Source organism: Orycteropus afer, unplaced genomic scaffold (genome assembly GCF_000298275.1).
Source record: "Orycteropus afer afer isolate SDZICR_OR568_19922 unplaced genomic scaffold, OryAfe1.0 scaffold00357, whole genome shotgun sequence".
NCBI classification, from domain to species: domain Eukaryota; kingdom Metazoa; phylum Chordata; class Mammalia; order Tubulidentata; family Orycteropodidae; genus Orycteropus; species Orycteropus afer.
In genome coordinates this window covers 1717591-1729231 of record NW_006921944.1, presented here as the reverse complement: position 1 = coordinate 1729231, position 11641 = coordinate 1717591, and the positions used below count along the sequence as shown (strand labels likewise).

Genomic DNA, 11641 nt, shown 5'->3' with positions numbered 1-11641 from the left:
CTACCTGGCCAACTGACTGGAAGAGATCCATATTTGTGCCCATTCCAAAGAAAGGTGATCCCACAGAATGTAGAAATTATAGAACAAAATCCATAGTGATACTGCCTCAGAAACCCAAGGAGGGGTCACTGTGAGTTGGATCCAACTCGACGGCAGTGAGTTTTGTTTTTTGGTTTGGATTTTTCATTTATTTAAAAATAATAACCATTTAAATTAATAAAATTAGGAAAAATATATACAACACATACAAAGAAATACAGAAAATATATATGAAGAAAATATTTGCCTGTTGTTCTGTTGCTCTTAGGTGCTGTACAGTCAGTTCTGACTCATAGTGATCCTATGTACAACAAAACAAAAACAATGACTGGTCCTGCACCATCCTCACAATCATTGGTATTCTTGAGCCCATTGTTGCAGCCACTATGTCAATCCATCTAGTTGAGGGTCTTCCTCTTCTTCACTGACCCTTAACTTTACCAAGCATGATATTCTTCACTAAGCACTGGTCTCTCCTGATCATATGACCAACATATGAGAGAGAAGTCTTACTATCATTGCTTCTAAGGATCATTCAGCCTGTACTTCTTCCAAGACAGATTTGTTTCTTCTTCCAGCAGTCCATTGTGCATTCAACATTCTTTGCCAACACCATAATACAAATGTACCAATTCTTCTTTTATCTTCCTTATTCATTATCCAGCTTTCACATGCATATGAGGTGATGGAAAATACCATGGCTTGGGTCAGGAGTACCTTAGTCCTCAAAGTGATATCTTTGCTCTTTAACACTTTAAAGAGGTCTTTTGAAACAGATTCACCCATTGAAATACATTGTTTGATTTCTTGACTGCTGTTTCTGTGGGTGTTATTGTGGATCCAAGTAAAATGAAATTCCTTACAATTTCAATCTTTTCTCCATTTATCAAGATGTTGTTTATTGATCCAGTTGTGAGGAGTTTTGTTTTCTTTATGTTGAGATACAATCCATACCAAAGGCTCTAGTCTTTAATCTTCATCAGTAAGTGCTTCAAGTCTTCTTCACTTTTAACAAGTACTGTTGTGTCATCTGCATATCTCAGATTGTTAATGAATCTTCCTGAAATCCTGACACTGCATTACTCTTCATATAGTCTGGCTTTTCAGATTATTTGTTCAGCATACAGAATGAATCAGTATGGTGAAAGGATACAACACTGACACACCTCTTTCCTGATTTTAAACCACAGAGTATCCCTTTTTTTCTGTTTGAATGTAAGGCTTTTGGTCTATGTGCATACAGGTTCCTCATGAGCACGATTAAGTATTCTGGAATTTCCATACTATGCAATATTATCCATAATTTGTTATGACCCACAGAGTTGAATGTCTTTGAATATAAGATAAAACATAAGTAAACATCTTTCTGATATTTTCTGAATATTTTCCTTAGGAATTTAATATATGCATTGAATATATTAAAAACTACACTTTGTCAATGCTCTCCAAAGAAATATACAATTTATGGATGTATTTTTTTTTAACACTTAATGAAAAAAAGGCATCTGGAAGGATAAATACTGAAAATAACTGAAGAAATCTTGCATAAGTATAAGAGCAGTTTTTTCATGACAACAATTACATAGTGCAATAAGGAGCTCTGGTGGCTGCTGTGGCTAAGGCATTGGGCTGCTAACCAGTAAGTCTCAGTGGTTAGAATCCACCAGCCACTTCACCAGAAAAAAGACGAAGCAGTCTTCTTCCAAAAGATTTACAACCTTGGAAATCATATGGAGTCGGTATGACTCAGAATTGACTATGGGATTGAGTCAATGGCCATGGGATTGGTTTATTTGTAATATCTGTAATATTGGAGTTCTGGTGGCATAGTAGTCAATGCATTCAGCTGCTAGGCAAAGGTTGACAGTTCAAACTTACAAGCTGACCCACTGGAAAAAGATGAGGTATCTGCTTCCACAAAGATTTACAGCTTTGGAAACCCTATGGGATAGTTCTACTTTCTCCTCAAAGGTCTTTATGAGTTGTGATGGATTCAGTGGCAGTTGGTTTGTTTTTATTTGTTGCAAATGTTCAACAATTGGTTGAGATACAAAGTTGGAAAATTGTGTTAGCATTTTAATGGGGAGACAGACATGTAAACAAGATGATTTTTGTAAAAGGTGATTACGATAATAGAATATCTAAAAATCTAGTTGCAGAAAGTGGTAGTACATTCCTCTGGGAGTATCGAGGAAGACCATACACTTAACAGGGCACTTGAGAGTACTCTTCAGGATGAAAAGAAGTTTCCATGTAGATAAATAACAATGATGAGAGTTCTAGGTGAGGAAATGTCTTTTGTAAAAACAAAAAAGTGTGACTTGTACATGGTTTGAAAAGTATGTTGTATTTAGGTAATACAATTTACTTCTATATGCCTGCATTTTTTCCTGGACAATCTGAGGAAGAATCTACTTCAGAGTCCATTAAGATTGTTGTTCTAACTCAAATTACTTGTAGTTATATGACTTCAGTCACCATGTCTTTACTGACTGTCAAGGCTTTTCTCCTAAAGTCTGCCTACATTTCTAATGGTTGTGATGTAACTACCCCCAGCAATGGTGGGTCAAGATCTTTACACACTTCAATTCTCTCTGGCTTTTTCTTCTTCAGTATCTTTCTCCTTCAGCTGGAAAATATTTCCTGATTTGAAGAACTCATATGATTAGCTTGGATCAACCTGAATAACCCAAGATAAAATCCCTAGTTAAAAATTTGTAACCAGGATTACATCTGTAAAGTCACTATTGCTATGTAATGTGTATATTTACAAGTTTCAAAGATTAGGGCATGGACATCTTTGGGAAGTTTTCTGCCTACCACATCTACCTACAATTTGAAGTGCCTATGGGAATTCAAAATGGTTATGCTTTGAAAGCAGTTTTATATAGAGGTTTAGTTCTGGATAAATGTCAAGGCTAATTGTATAATTTGGTAGTCATCAGTTTATAAACTATAAATGAGAGGTTTTAGCATTTGCCCTGAGAAATTTCAAGTCAGTTTACAACATTAATAAATTGTGATGCTCAAAATAGTAGGACCATGTTTTATTCATTTGTGTAATTATCCTGGGGTTGAATTCTAATATTTGTTAAATGAATGAGAAAAATATGAGTCAAAACTAAAGACACATGTTCTTAAAGACTATATCTTATTTATGATTCTGTGTTTATGTTAAGTGGGGAAGGGTGGGAACTGTTCCAAAGTTTTAAAACTATTTACCTTAAAGTTGCAAATATTTCCACAGAAGAAATAGTTTAATTCAACTGTATTAAAAACATTATTATATAAATAAAGATATAGAAGGCATTTTTAAATGGGCAAAAAGTATCTTCCCATAAAAATAGCACTGCAACAATGAAATTATATTATTTTATTCATGCCTAAGTTAATAGTAGGTAAAATTTGCATAATTTATTCAAAGGATATTCTCTTAAATATGTACTTTGATGCTTGCACATTAGCATGCATGCACACACATACATGTTTTATAATCATTTTAACTTTGTTAATTCAGGTAACTTATACTACATATATACCTGATTACAAAGAGCACACATCTATACAGTTGTTCTCTTTTTTAATCCATCAAATAGTCCTTTTCTAACTCTGCTGACAGCATTCCTGTATGTTGAGGTTTTATTTGATTTCTCGCAAATGGGCTTAAAACCTGTTTTGAAAACTTTGAAAAATGACTGATTTATTTACCTTCAAATTTGTATATTCGACACCTTGAGAAAGTATCTGAGGGAAAAAAAGAGAGAGAAGACCCATTTCTGACACGAATAATCAATAATATAAATGGGAAAGAAGATATCATTACAGATCCTACAGTCACTAGTAATGGATAAAAGAATATTAAGAATAATTTTATGTCACTGCATTTGAAAATAAAAAGAACTAACTCAAGGAAAGTAGTCAGAAAGAGAAAGTTTAAATAGTCTTATATGTTAACAAAGAAGGTATAAGGTTAACATGTAAGGCACATGTTAACATATATGACAAGGGCTCAGGTATAGCCGGGATCCTGAGGCTGGCCAGGACCGGGCAGTGTTTCAGAGGTTAATTGTCTCAAATTTGCTTTAATCTATCTATTATACTTTAAGGAAAAAAAAAAAATGAATTCTTCAAAAATTAGAAGGAGAAGGAATACTTCTTAGTTGATTTTATGAAATCAAAATTGCTTTGTTATCAAAGCTAGCCAAAGATATCACAAGAAAAGAAAACTGCTGACCATATCCTGTCTAAACAAACCCAAGAAAATCTACAACAAAATATTAGCAAATGTAGTCTAGCAACATATAAAAAGGATTTTAAACCACATGTGGTTTTTCCCAGTAATATAAGGTTGTTTCCAGAGATAAAAATCAATGAATTTTACTTGTTATGCTAATAGAATGTACAAAAACCACATGATCATCTCAACAGATGTAGAAAAAAAACATTTAGCAATCCAACATTCCTTCATGATAAAAATACTCAACCAACTAGAGGTCCTTAGAAGTAGTAGGGAGCACCTCAATATGATAAACATACTGACAAAAAAATTCACAGCCAATTTTATACAGGCTTCCCCCACTTGGCAAAAATAGAGCTTTCCTATGAAACATTTCATAAGCTGAAATGGCACAAAGTGAAGACGCAATTACCATTCATTTATATGGGAAAAAGTTTGAGCATAACTTGATCCCAGAAATAACCTATTAAATAATACCAAATAACACAAAAAAGCCTAAAATAATTTTAACATATAATGTTCACAAACACAGATCAAAGCTATGGCAGCTGGATGCTGAGATGCTGTGTGTAGTTCCTGGGGAAGGAGCTCGGCAATGCCGCTCTCACTGCTGAGGATACATGCTCCCTCTTTAACGTTTGCTACAAATCCAACGCTGAACAATTAGTTTCACTTTTCACCTTTTTTTGTAAAGCAAAAATCCTCTTTGGATTTCTTTCAGTTAGCAAAACCAGGTGTTAATTTAGGTTTTTGTGGAAATGAAATGGCATAAGGGAGACATCCATATTTCCACAACCCATCTATCAGTTCATTTAACTGTGGTGACTTAATTGTGATTAAGATACTGGGAGCTATGCTTTCAGTATTTCAAATACTAGCAGAGCTATCCATAGTGGACAAGTTTCAGCAGCTCTTCCTAACTAAAAGATGAGAAAGAAAGGCCTGGAGAAATGCCTCAGAAAATTAGCCAATGAAAACCTTATGAATCATAGTCCTGGCAGACAGCTAGGTCAATTGACATAACAGCTCACAAAGAAAATATTCTACACCACACTTTGGTGAGTAATGACCAGGATCTTCAAAGCCAGTGAGCAGCTGTCTAGGCTGCAACTACTGGTGTCTCTGCATCTACAAGAAATAAAAATAAAGAAAATCAAAGACTCAAGGAAACAATTAGCCAAATCATACAAGCAACAGCTTCCACTGACCTAAGAGCAGATGAACAAATGGTGCCCAACCACAACTACCAACTACTCTGATTGAGACCACAGAGTGGCCTGGACAGAATGGGAGAGAAAGGTAGAACAAAATTGAAAATTATAAAAAAAAGACCAGACTCACTGGTCTGGTAGAGACTGATGGAACCCCTGAGTCTATGGTCCTTAGACGCTCTTCAATTCTGGAGCTGAACTCATCCCTGGGGATCACCTTGCAGCCAAACAACTGACATTCCTATAAAGTGAACAGTAACACTTGTGAGAAACATTCTCCTCAGAATCATCAACCATATGAAACCAAAATGGTAGCATTTGCCCAAAAACAAAGACCAGAGGGTAGGAAGGGAAAAGAAAGAAGGATGAATGGACACACGGACATGAAGAACCCAGAGAGGAAAAGAAGTGTTGTTACACTGAGGAAATTGCTACTAATGTTATGAAACAAATGTGCATAAAATGATGAATGTTCACCCAAACCACAATTAAAAAAAAAAAGAAAAAAAAAATCAAATGACCATATGCGACAAAGCTTGGTGATGTGCAACCAAATGGAAAGCATATGTTTGAATATGAGTTTATTAAGGATATGTGCACAACTGCTGCTCCCTGCATTATTTTATCTATCACCTAGTAGTAACAGTTTATACTATCTGTCAGGCATATTTTAAAAATATTTACTCATACATATCATATGCTACGGAATGAAATGTGCCTTCCAAAAAGATAGGTTGAAGTCTTAACCCTGGTTCCTGTGAATGTGGCCGTGTTTAGAAATAGGATTTTTCTTCTGTTAACAGTTAAACTAAATGAGACTATACCTCAATAAGGTGGGTCGTAATCTTAATCTCAAGGAGCTCTGGTAGCACAGTGCCTAAGTCATATGACTTCTAACCAGAAGGTTGATGGTTCAAACCCACCAGCCAATCTGTGTAAGCTTCTGTTAAGATTTACTGCCTTGAATACCCAATGGGGTTCACTATGAACCAGAATTAACTCGATGGAGGTGGGTTTTTAGTTTGGTTTAATCCTAATCTCTTCTGAGTGATATTTTTATAAAAGAGGAGAAGAGACATGGAAACAGAGTCACACTCAGCAGACAGACACCATATGACTACAGGGACAAATGTAGCTATAAGCAAAGGAATTCCAAGGACTGCTAGCAGCCACTGGAAATTAGGAGAGAGAACGGTTCTCCTGAATCTGTCAAAAGGAATCAACACAATCAATACTCTGATTTAGACTTCTAGCATAGTAGATAGTATATAGTATGTTGTTGTTGTTGTTAATTGCCGTCGAGTCGGCCCCAACTCCTAGCAACCCCTCCTTGTGTTTCTGAGGCAGTATCACTATGGAAGTAGTATTGCCCAACCTTCCTTCCGAGGAGTGGCTGGTGGGTTTGAACCGCCAGCCTTCTGGTTAGCAGTTAAGTGCCTTAGGCACTATGCTACCAGAGCTCCCAATACATAGTATAGTATATAAAAAATGTAGTCTTTTTAACAACTTGTGCAGGGACAATTGAATATCCATATTCAAAAGAATTAAATTGGGATGACTTCCAGAAAGATAATAGACTAGGCAGACAAGCTACACAAACTCTCTGCAACAAAGTAATGAGAACCCAATTGAAACAGATACAGAAGATAATCCTGGAACCCTGAGCTTTGAGGGGATAAAGAAGTGGATTAATACCAACTAGTAGTAGAACCTGAATGAAAACAATGAATGACGAGACAAACAGAGCTGTAAACTGTTGGCTGTCCTGATGGCATAACCAATTTTAATATTTACAATGCTCTATCACATCCAATCTGAATATCTACAAGTAGCATTCCAATCCACACAGCAACATAAGAATCAGCTCTGCTTGCCAAGGACTGCATGGGTAATTGCACTTTTGGCTGACAACTAGAAAAGAAAACAGTGAAGAAGGAGACAAATAGAGCTGTGGATGCCTGCTGTTCTGATGGTACAGCCAATTTGAATATTTACAATTCTCTATCACACCAATTTGTGTATTTACAATTACCATTTTTATCCAGGCAGCAATGCAAGAATATACTCTGCTTTCTGAGGACAGCACAAACAACGCACTGGAGGCTGATGACTAGAAAGATGTGATATTCCCCTTTTACGTTTATACCCCACATACTCTTGGTGAATAGAGATGCTGCCATCCCCTTCCACCATTCACCTTCTGGACCTGCAGGAGTTCCATCCCAGTCTGTGTGCCCTGACAGAGCTTAGGTGCTCTGCTGCATACCTCCAGTTTTGTTTCTGCTTGTTTGTCTTCATTCTTTGTTTTTGTCTTCCTTTCTTCCTTTTTATTATTTTTTCTCTTTCCCTTCCCTGGTTCTCACTGTTGTTTTATTTCTCTCTTCCCTTTTCCTGGTTCCCTTCTTCCTTCTTTCTATTCTTCTCAACCCTGTTTCCTTCCAGTTTTCTCACTTTTTCTAGCTTCATTGGGCCGGGAGCTGGTGGCAGAGCTGAACTCCAAGGCTGAGGGGATTTCTCCCAGCCCCTAGAGCTTGGCACATTGAAATTGGACTTACAGCCTCCAAATTTTAAGAATAAACTCCTGTTTGTTTAAGCCATCCCATTTGTGGTATATTCCTGTCAGAGCTGCACTAGGTAACCAGAACAGAATATGGTACCAAGAGAGTAGGATGCTACTCTGACAGATACCTAAACTGTGGAAAAAAGAGTGGAGTGTGTCCTTGACCCAAGACCCTGGCAGAGAGACCCTGGCATACAGCATGAGAGTTGGCAACAGCCGGGCCAAGAGACCAGCATTAAACAGCAACAGACTTACCAGCCCATGGAGGAGAAAGCTGGGTACCATTGAGTAGGTGGCTTCCTGGTGGAATGGATTGCTTTCAGGCATTAATTGGTAGAAAAGACCAGCATGAAATGGAGTAGCAGGTTGGCTGGTCCACAAAGCAAGAAAACTGAGTGCTTTTGTGGTAGGAAGATTTCCGGCAGAGTGGGTTGCCTTTGGCATTAATTGGCAAAAGCGGAGAGACCAAGGAAACGGAAGCAGAGCTGCCTCAGACTGAAAGGGCAGGACCATGGCCTTTGGGGGGTGGAACCACAATAGCCCCCTAAATTTCAAGAGCCAGGCCCTCACCAAGTTGGTTCTGAAGTGTGGGGCTGCTCGTTCATGTGAGCCAGTGGGATGGCGCCAGAGCCACCGACCAAGAGTGAGGGGACAGGGCTGCCATGCCCAAGAGGGAGAGGAAGGAGGCCCACCAGGCCAAGGGTTTGAGGTTGCCACTTAAAAGAACTAGGGGACTGAAGCCACCCAGTGGAAGAGATCTGTACAGATGCCACCCAATGAAGATCTGTACAGATGCCAAGTTGACAAGGGGTAGAATTGTGATAGTTCAGTTTGTGTGTCAACTTGGCTGGGCCTGGTTGAGTGACTGGGCAGCTGGTGGTAGTTATTCTCCATGGTGAGATTGGTAATCAACTCCATGGTGGGATCTTCCATGAGCAGCTGAATAGCTGCTTTGGGTATGTGGTCTGCTTCCTGTATATAAGAAGCAGCTTTAGGAATGGTCTTGAGCTTATGGCATGCTTGGACCCTGCATGTAGCCATGTTGCTGTTTAGCAACCTGCCATGCTCTGCCAACCTAGGGACTTAAAATGGACTTGAATTAATGGCCTGCCATGTGGTTTGGTAACATTGGGACTGTGCCTTTTTATTTGTCAACCTTGGGCTTGGCAACCTCAGCAGCCAGCAGCTGTCTGAGTGAAGAAAAGCCTCTAACTACAGGGGGGCAGGAGCTGGAGGTAGAGCTGAAGCCCAAGGCTGAAGGGGTTTCACCCAACCCCTAGAGCCTGGCACTTTGAACATGAATTTAAAGTCTCCAAATTGTAAGAGAAGAAACTCCTGCTTGTTAAGGCCATTCCTTTTGTGGTATATTCCTGTCAGAGTGGCACTAGACAACCAGAACATATATGATATTTTGCTTATTACTCTTATACTGCACATATGCTTGATGATTGGAGAGATGCTGCCATCCCCTTCCACCATTCACCTTCTGGACCTGCAGGGATTCCGTCCTGGTCTGTGTGCCCTGACAGAGCTTAGGTGCTCTGCTGCATACCTTCAGTTGTGTTTCTGCTCATTTGTTTTCATTTTTTATTTTTGTCTTCCTTTCTTCTTTTTTATTATTTTTTCTCTCTCCCTGGTTCTCACTGTTGTTTTATTTTTCTCTTCCCTTTTCCTGGTTCCCTTCTTTCTTTTTCCTATTCTTCTCATCTCTGTTTTCTCACTTTTTCTTTAATACCCTTTTACTCCTGCTCTTTTCTCTCATTCCCACTTACCCAAATATTCTGGGGTTTTTTTTGCCCCTTATCTTTCACTTGTCTTTTTGTTATATATATATTTTAAATTTTTCTTCTCATTTATTGCTTTTTTTGGGCAATTGTTTCTGTTTATTGTTTTTTGTTCTATTTTTATTATTTATTTATTTATTTGGAAACAGCAACTGTTCCCACACAACACAACCATACCTGCACCTCTTGCCACTCCACCCACTGAGTGAGGACCACCACTTGCTTCTATACCAACTGAACAGTGATAGATGTTGGCCAATATCAGCCCAACCCACATTCAACTTCCCTTTACAAACAGCTACAGAGACTTGTACACACATTCTCATTCTCTATCACACAAACCAGGAGACAGGTGGTGAGTCCCTGAGTGCTACCAACTAGGGAATAGAGGACCACAATACCCTGCTCACACAGATATATAAAAAATAAAGAAAAAAAATTGAGTGAATCACACCAATATACAATTACCAATTAAATATAAATACCATGATGTCACAGTGTCTTGGAAAGAACTGACCATCCCAGTCAACACACAAAAAGCAAGATATAGTAGTACAAACAAGAAACCAGATACAGACCCAGAAAACATACCTTAGGAAGAAGCAGCATTGGAACTTCCTGATAAGGGATTCAAAGGAATTTTGTTTAGGTACCTTCAATGGATTGAGAGATCAAGGAAACACTGATAAAATTAAGAAAAACAAAGACAAAACTCTAGAATAATTTAGGAAAACAATACAAGAAGACAGTAACATATGGAAAATTAGAAACAATACAAAACAATAACTAGAAACCCAGAAGATTAATACTAAGATTTCAGAAATAGATAACACATACCATGGGCAAAGGAGTAGATTGGAATCAATGGATGACAGAATAATGAGAATTAGGACAAAAAAGTCAATACTATTTGGTTAAGGGATCTATCAGAAAAAAAGATAAAAACAAAATGAAGAAAGCCTAAGATTTATGTGGGATATCATCAAGAAGAATAACCTATGTGTAATCAGAATTCTAGAATAGGGAGACCAATAATACCACAGAGAAAATTGTCAAAGATTTGTTGGAAGATCATTTGTCTAATATGATGAAAGATGAAAAGTTATCCATTCAAGAAATTCAACAAACCCCAAATAGGTTAGACCTCAAAAGAAAATCACTGAGACATATCATAATCAAATTAATCAAAACCAAACTCATAGCAGCATGAGAAAAATGAAAAGTAGCCTAAAAATGGCAACAAATAAGGCTAAGCTGTGATTTTTTGGCAGACACCACACAGGCAAGAAGGCAATGGGATGATAAATATAAAACCCTGAAATTAAAAAAAAAAAAAAAAATTGCCAATCAAGAATTCTATACCCAGCAAAACTGTCCCTCAGATTTGATGGTGAAATTAGGACATTTTCAGATAAACATTCTCACAAAAATTACTTAAAATAATTAAATGATTTCATATATTTTTGCCTTTGTGGACTAAATTACGCCAATTGACCTCAATGTTCCCCAAGACTATTATCCTGAGTCCCCAGGTCCATTGACTCATTCACTCAAAGTGTTTGATGTAGCTAAGAAGTTTTCATAACTTTGCCCCTGTTTGCTCTACTACGTATATGGATACTTTCACAATACGTAAAAATATATGTGTAGAAACTACATCTGCCAAAGCTATATGGGGTCATGGATATTGTCCCATTTGCCCAACAATACCTGCTCCTCTTGCCTATCTGCTTACATATCCACTAGTAAATCTGTTATTTCAAGATTATGTATGTAATAACCTTTCCTTTTGTTGTAACACTTGTGCACC

The 11641-nt window shown here is 37.6% G+C and overlaps 1 protein-coding gene across 1 annotated transcript in view; it reads right to left on the bottom strand.

The window, feature by feature from the left end:
• GPC5 (glypican 5) overlaps positions 1–11641 on the bottom strand; it is a 1212227-nt gene that overhangs the window by 137685 nt on the left and 1062901 nt on the right. Inside the window, exon 9 of the mRNA XM_007952748.1 lies at positions 1469–1480. Within this exon, the coding sequence (XP_007950939.1) occupies positions 1469–1480 (12 nt within the window). The remainder of the gene's footprint in view (positions 1–1468; positions 1481–11641) is intronic.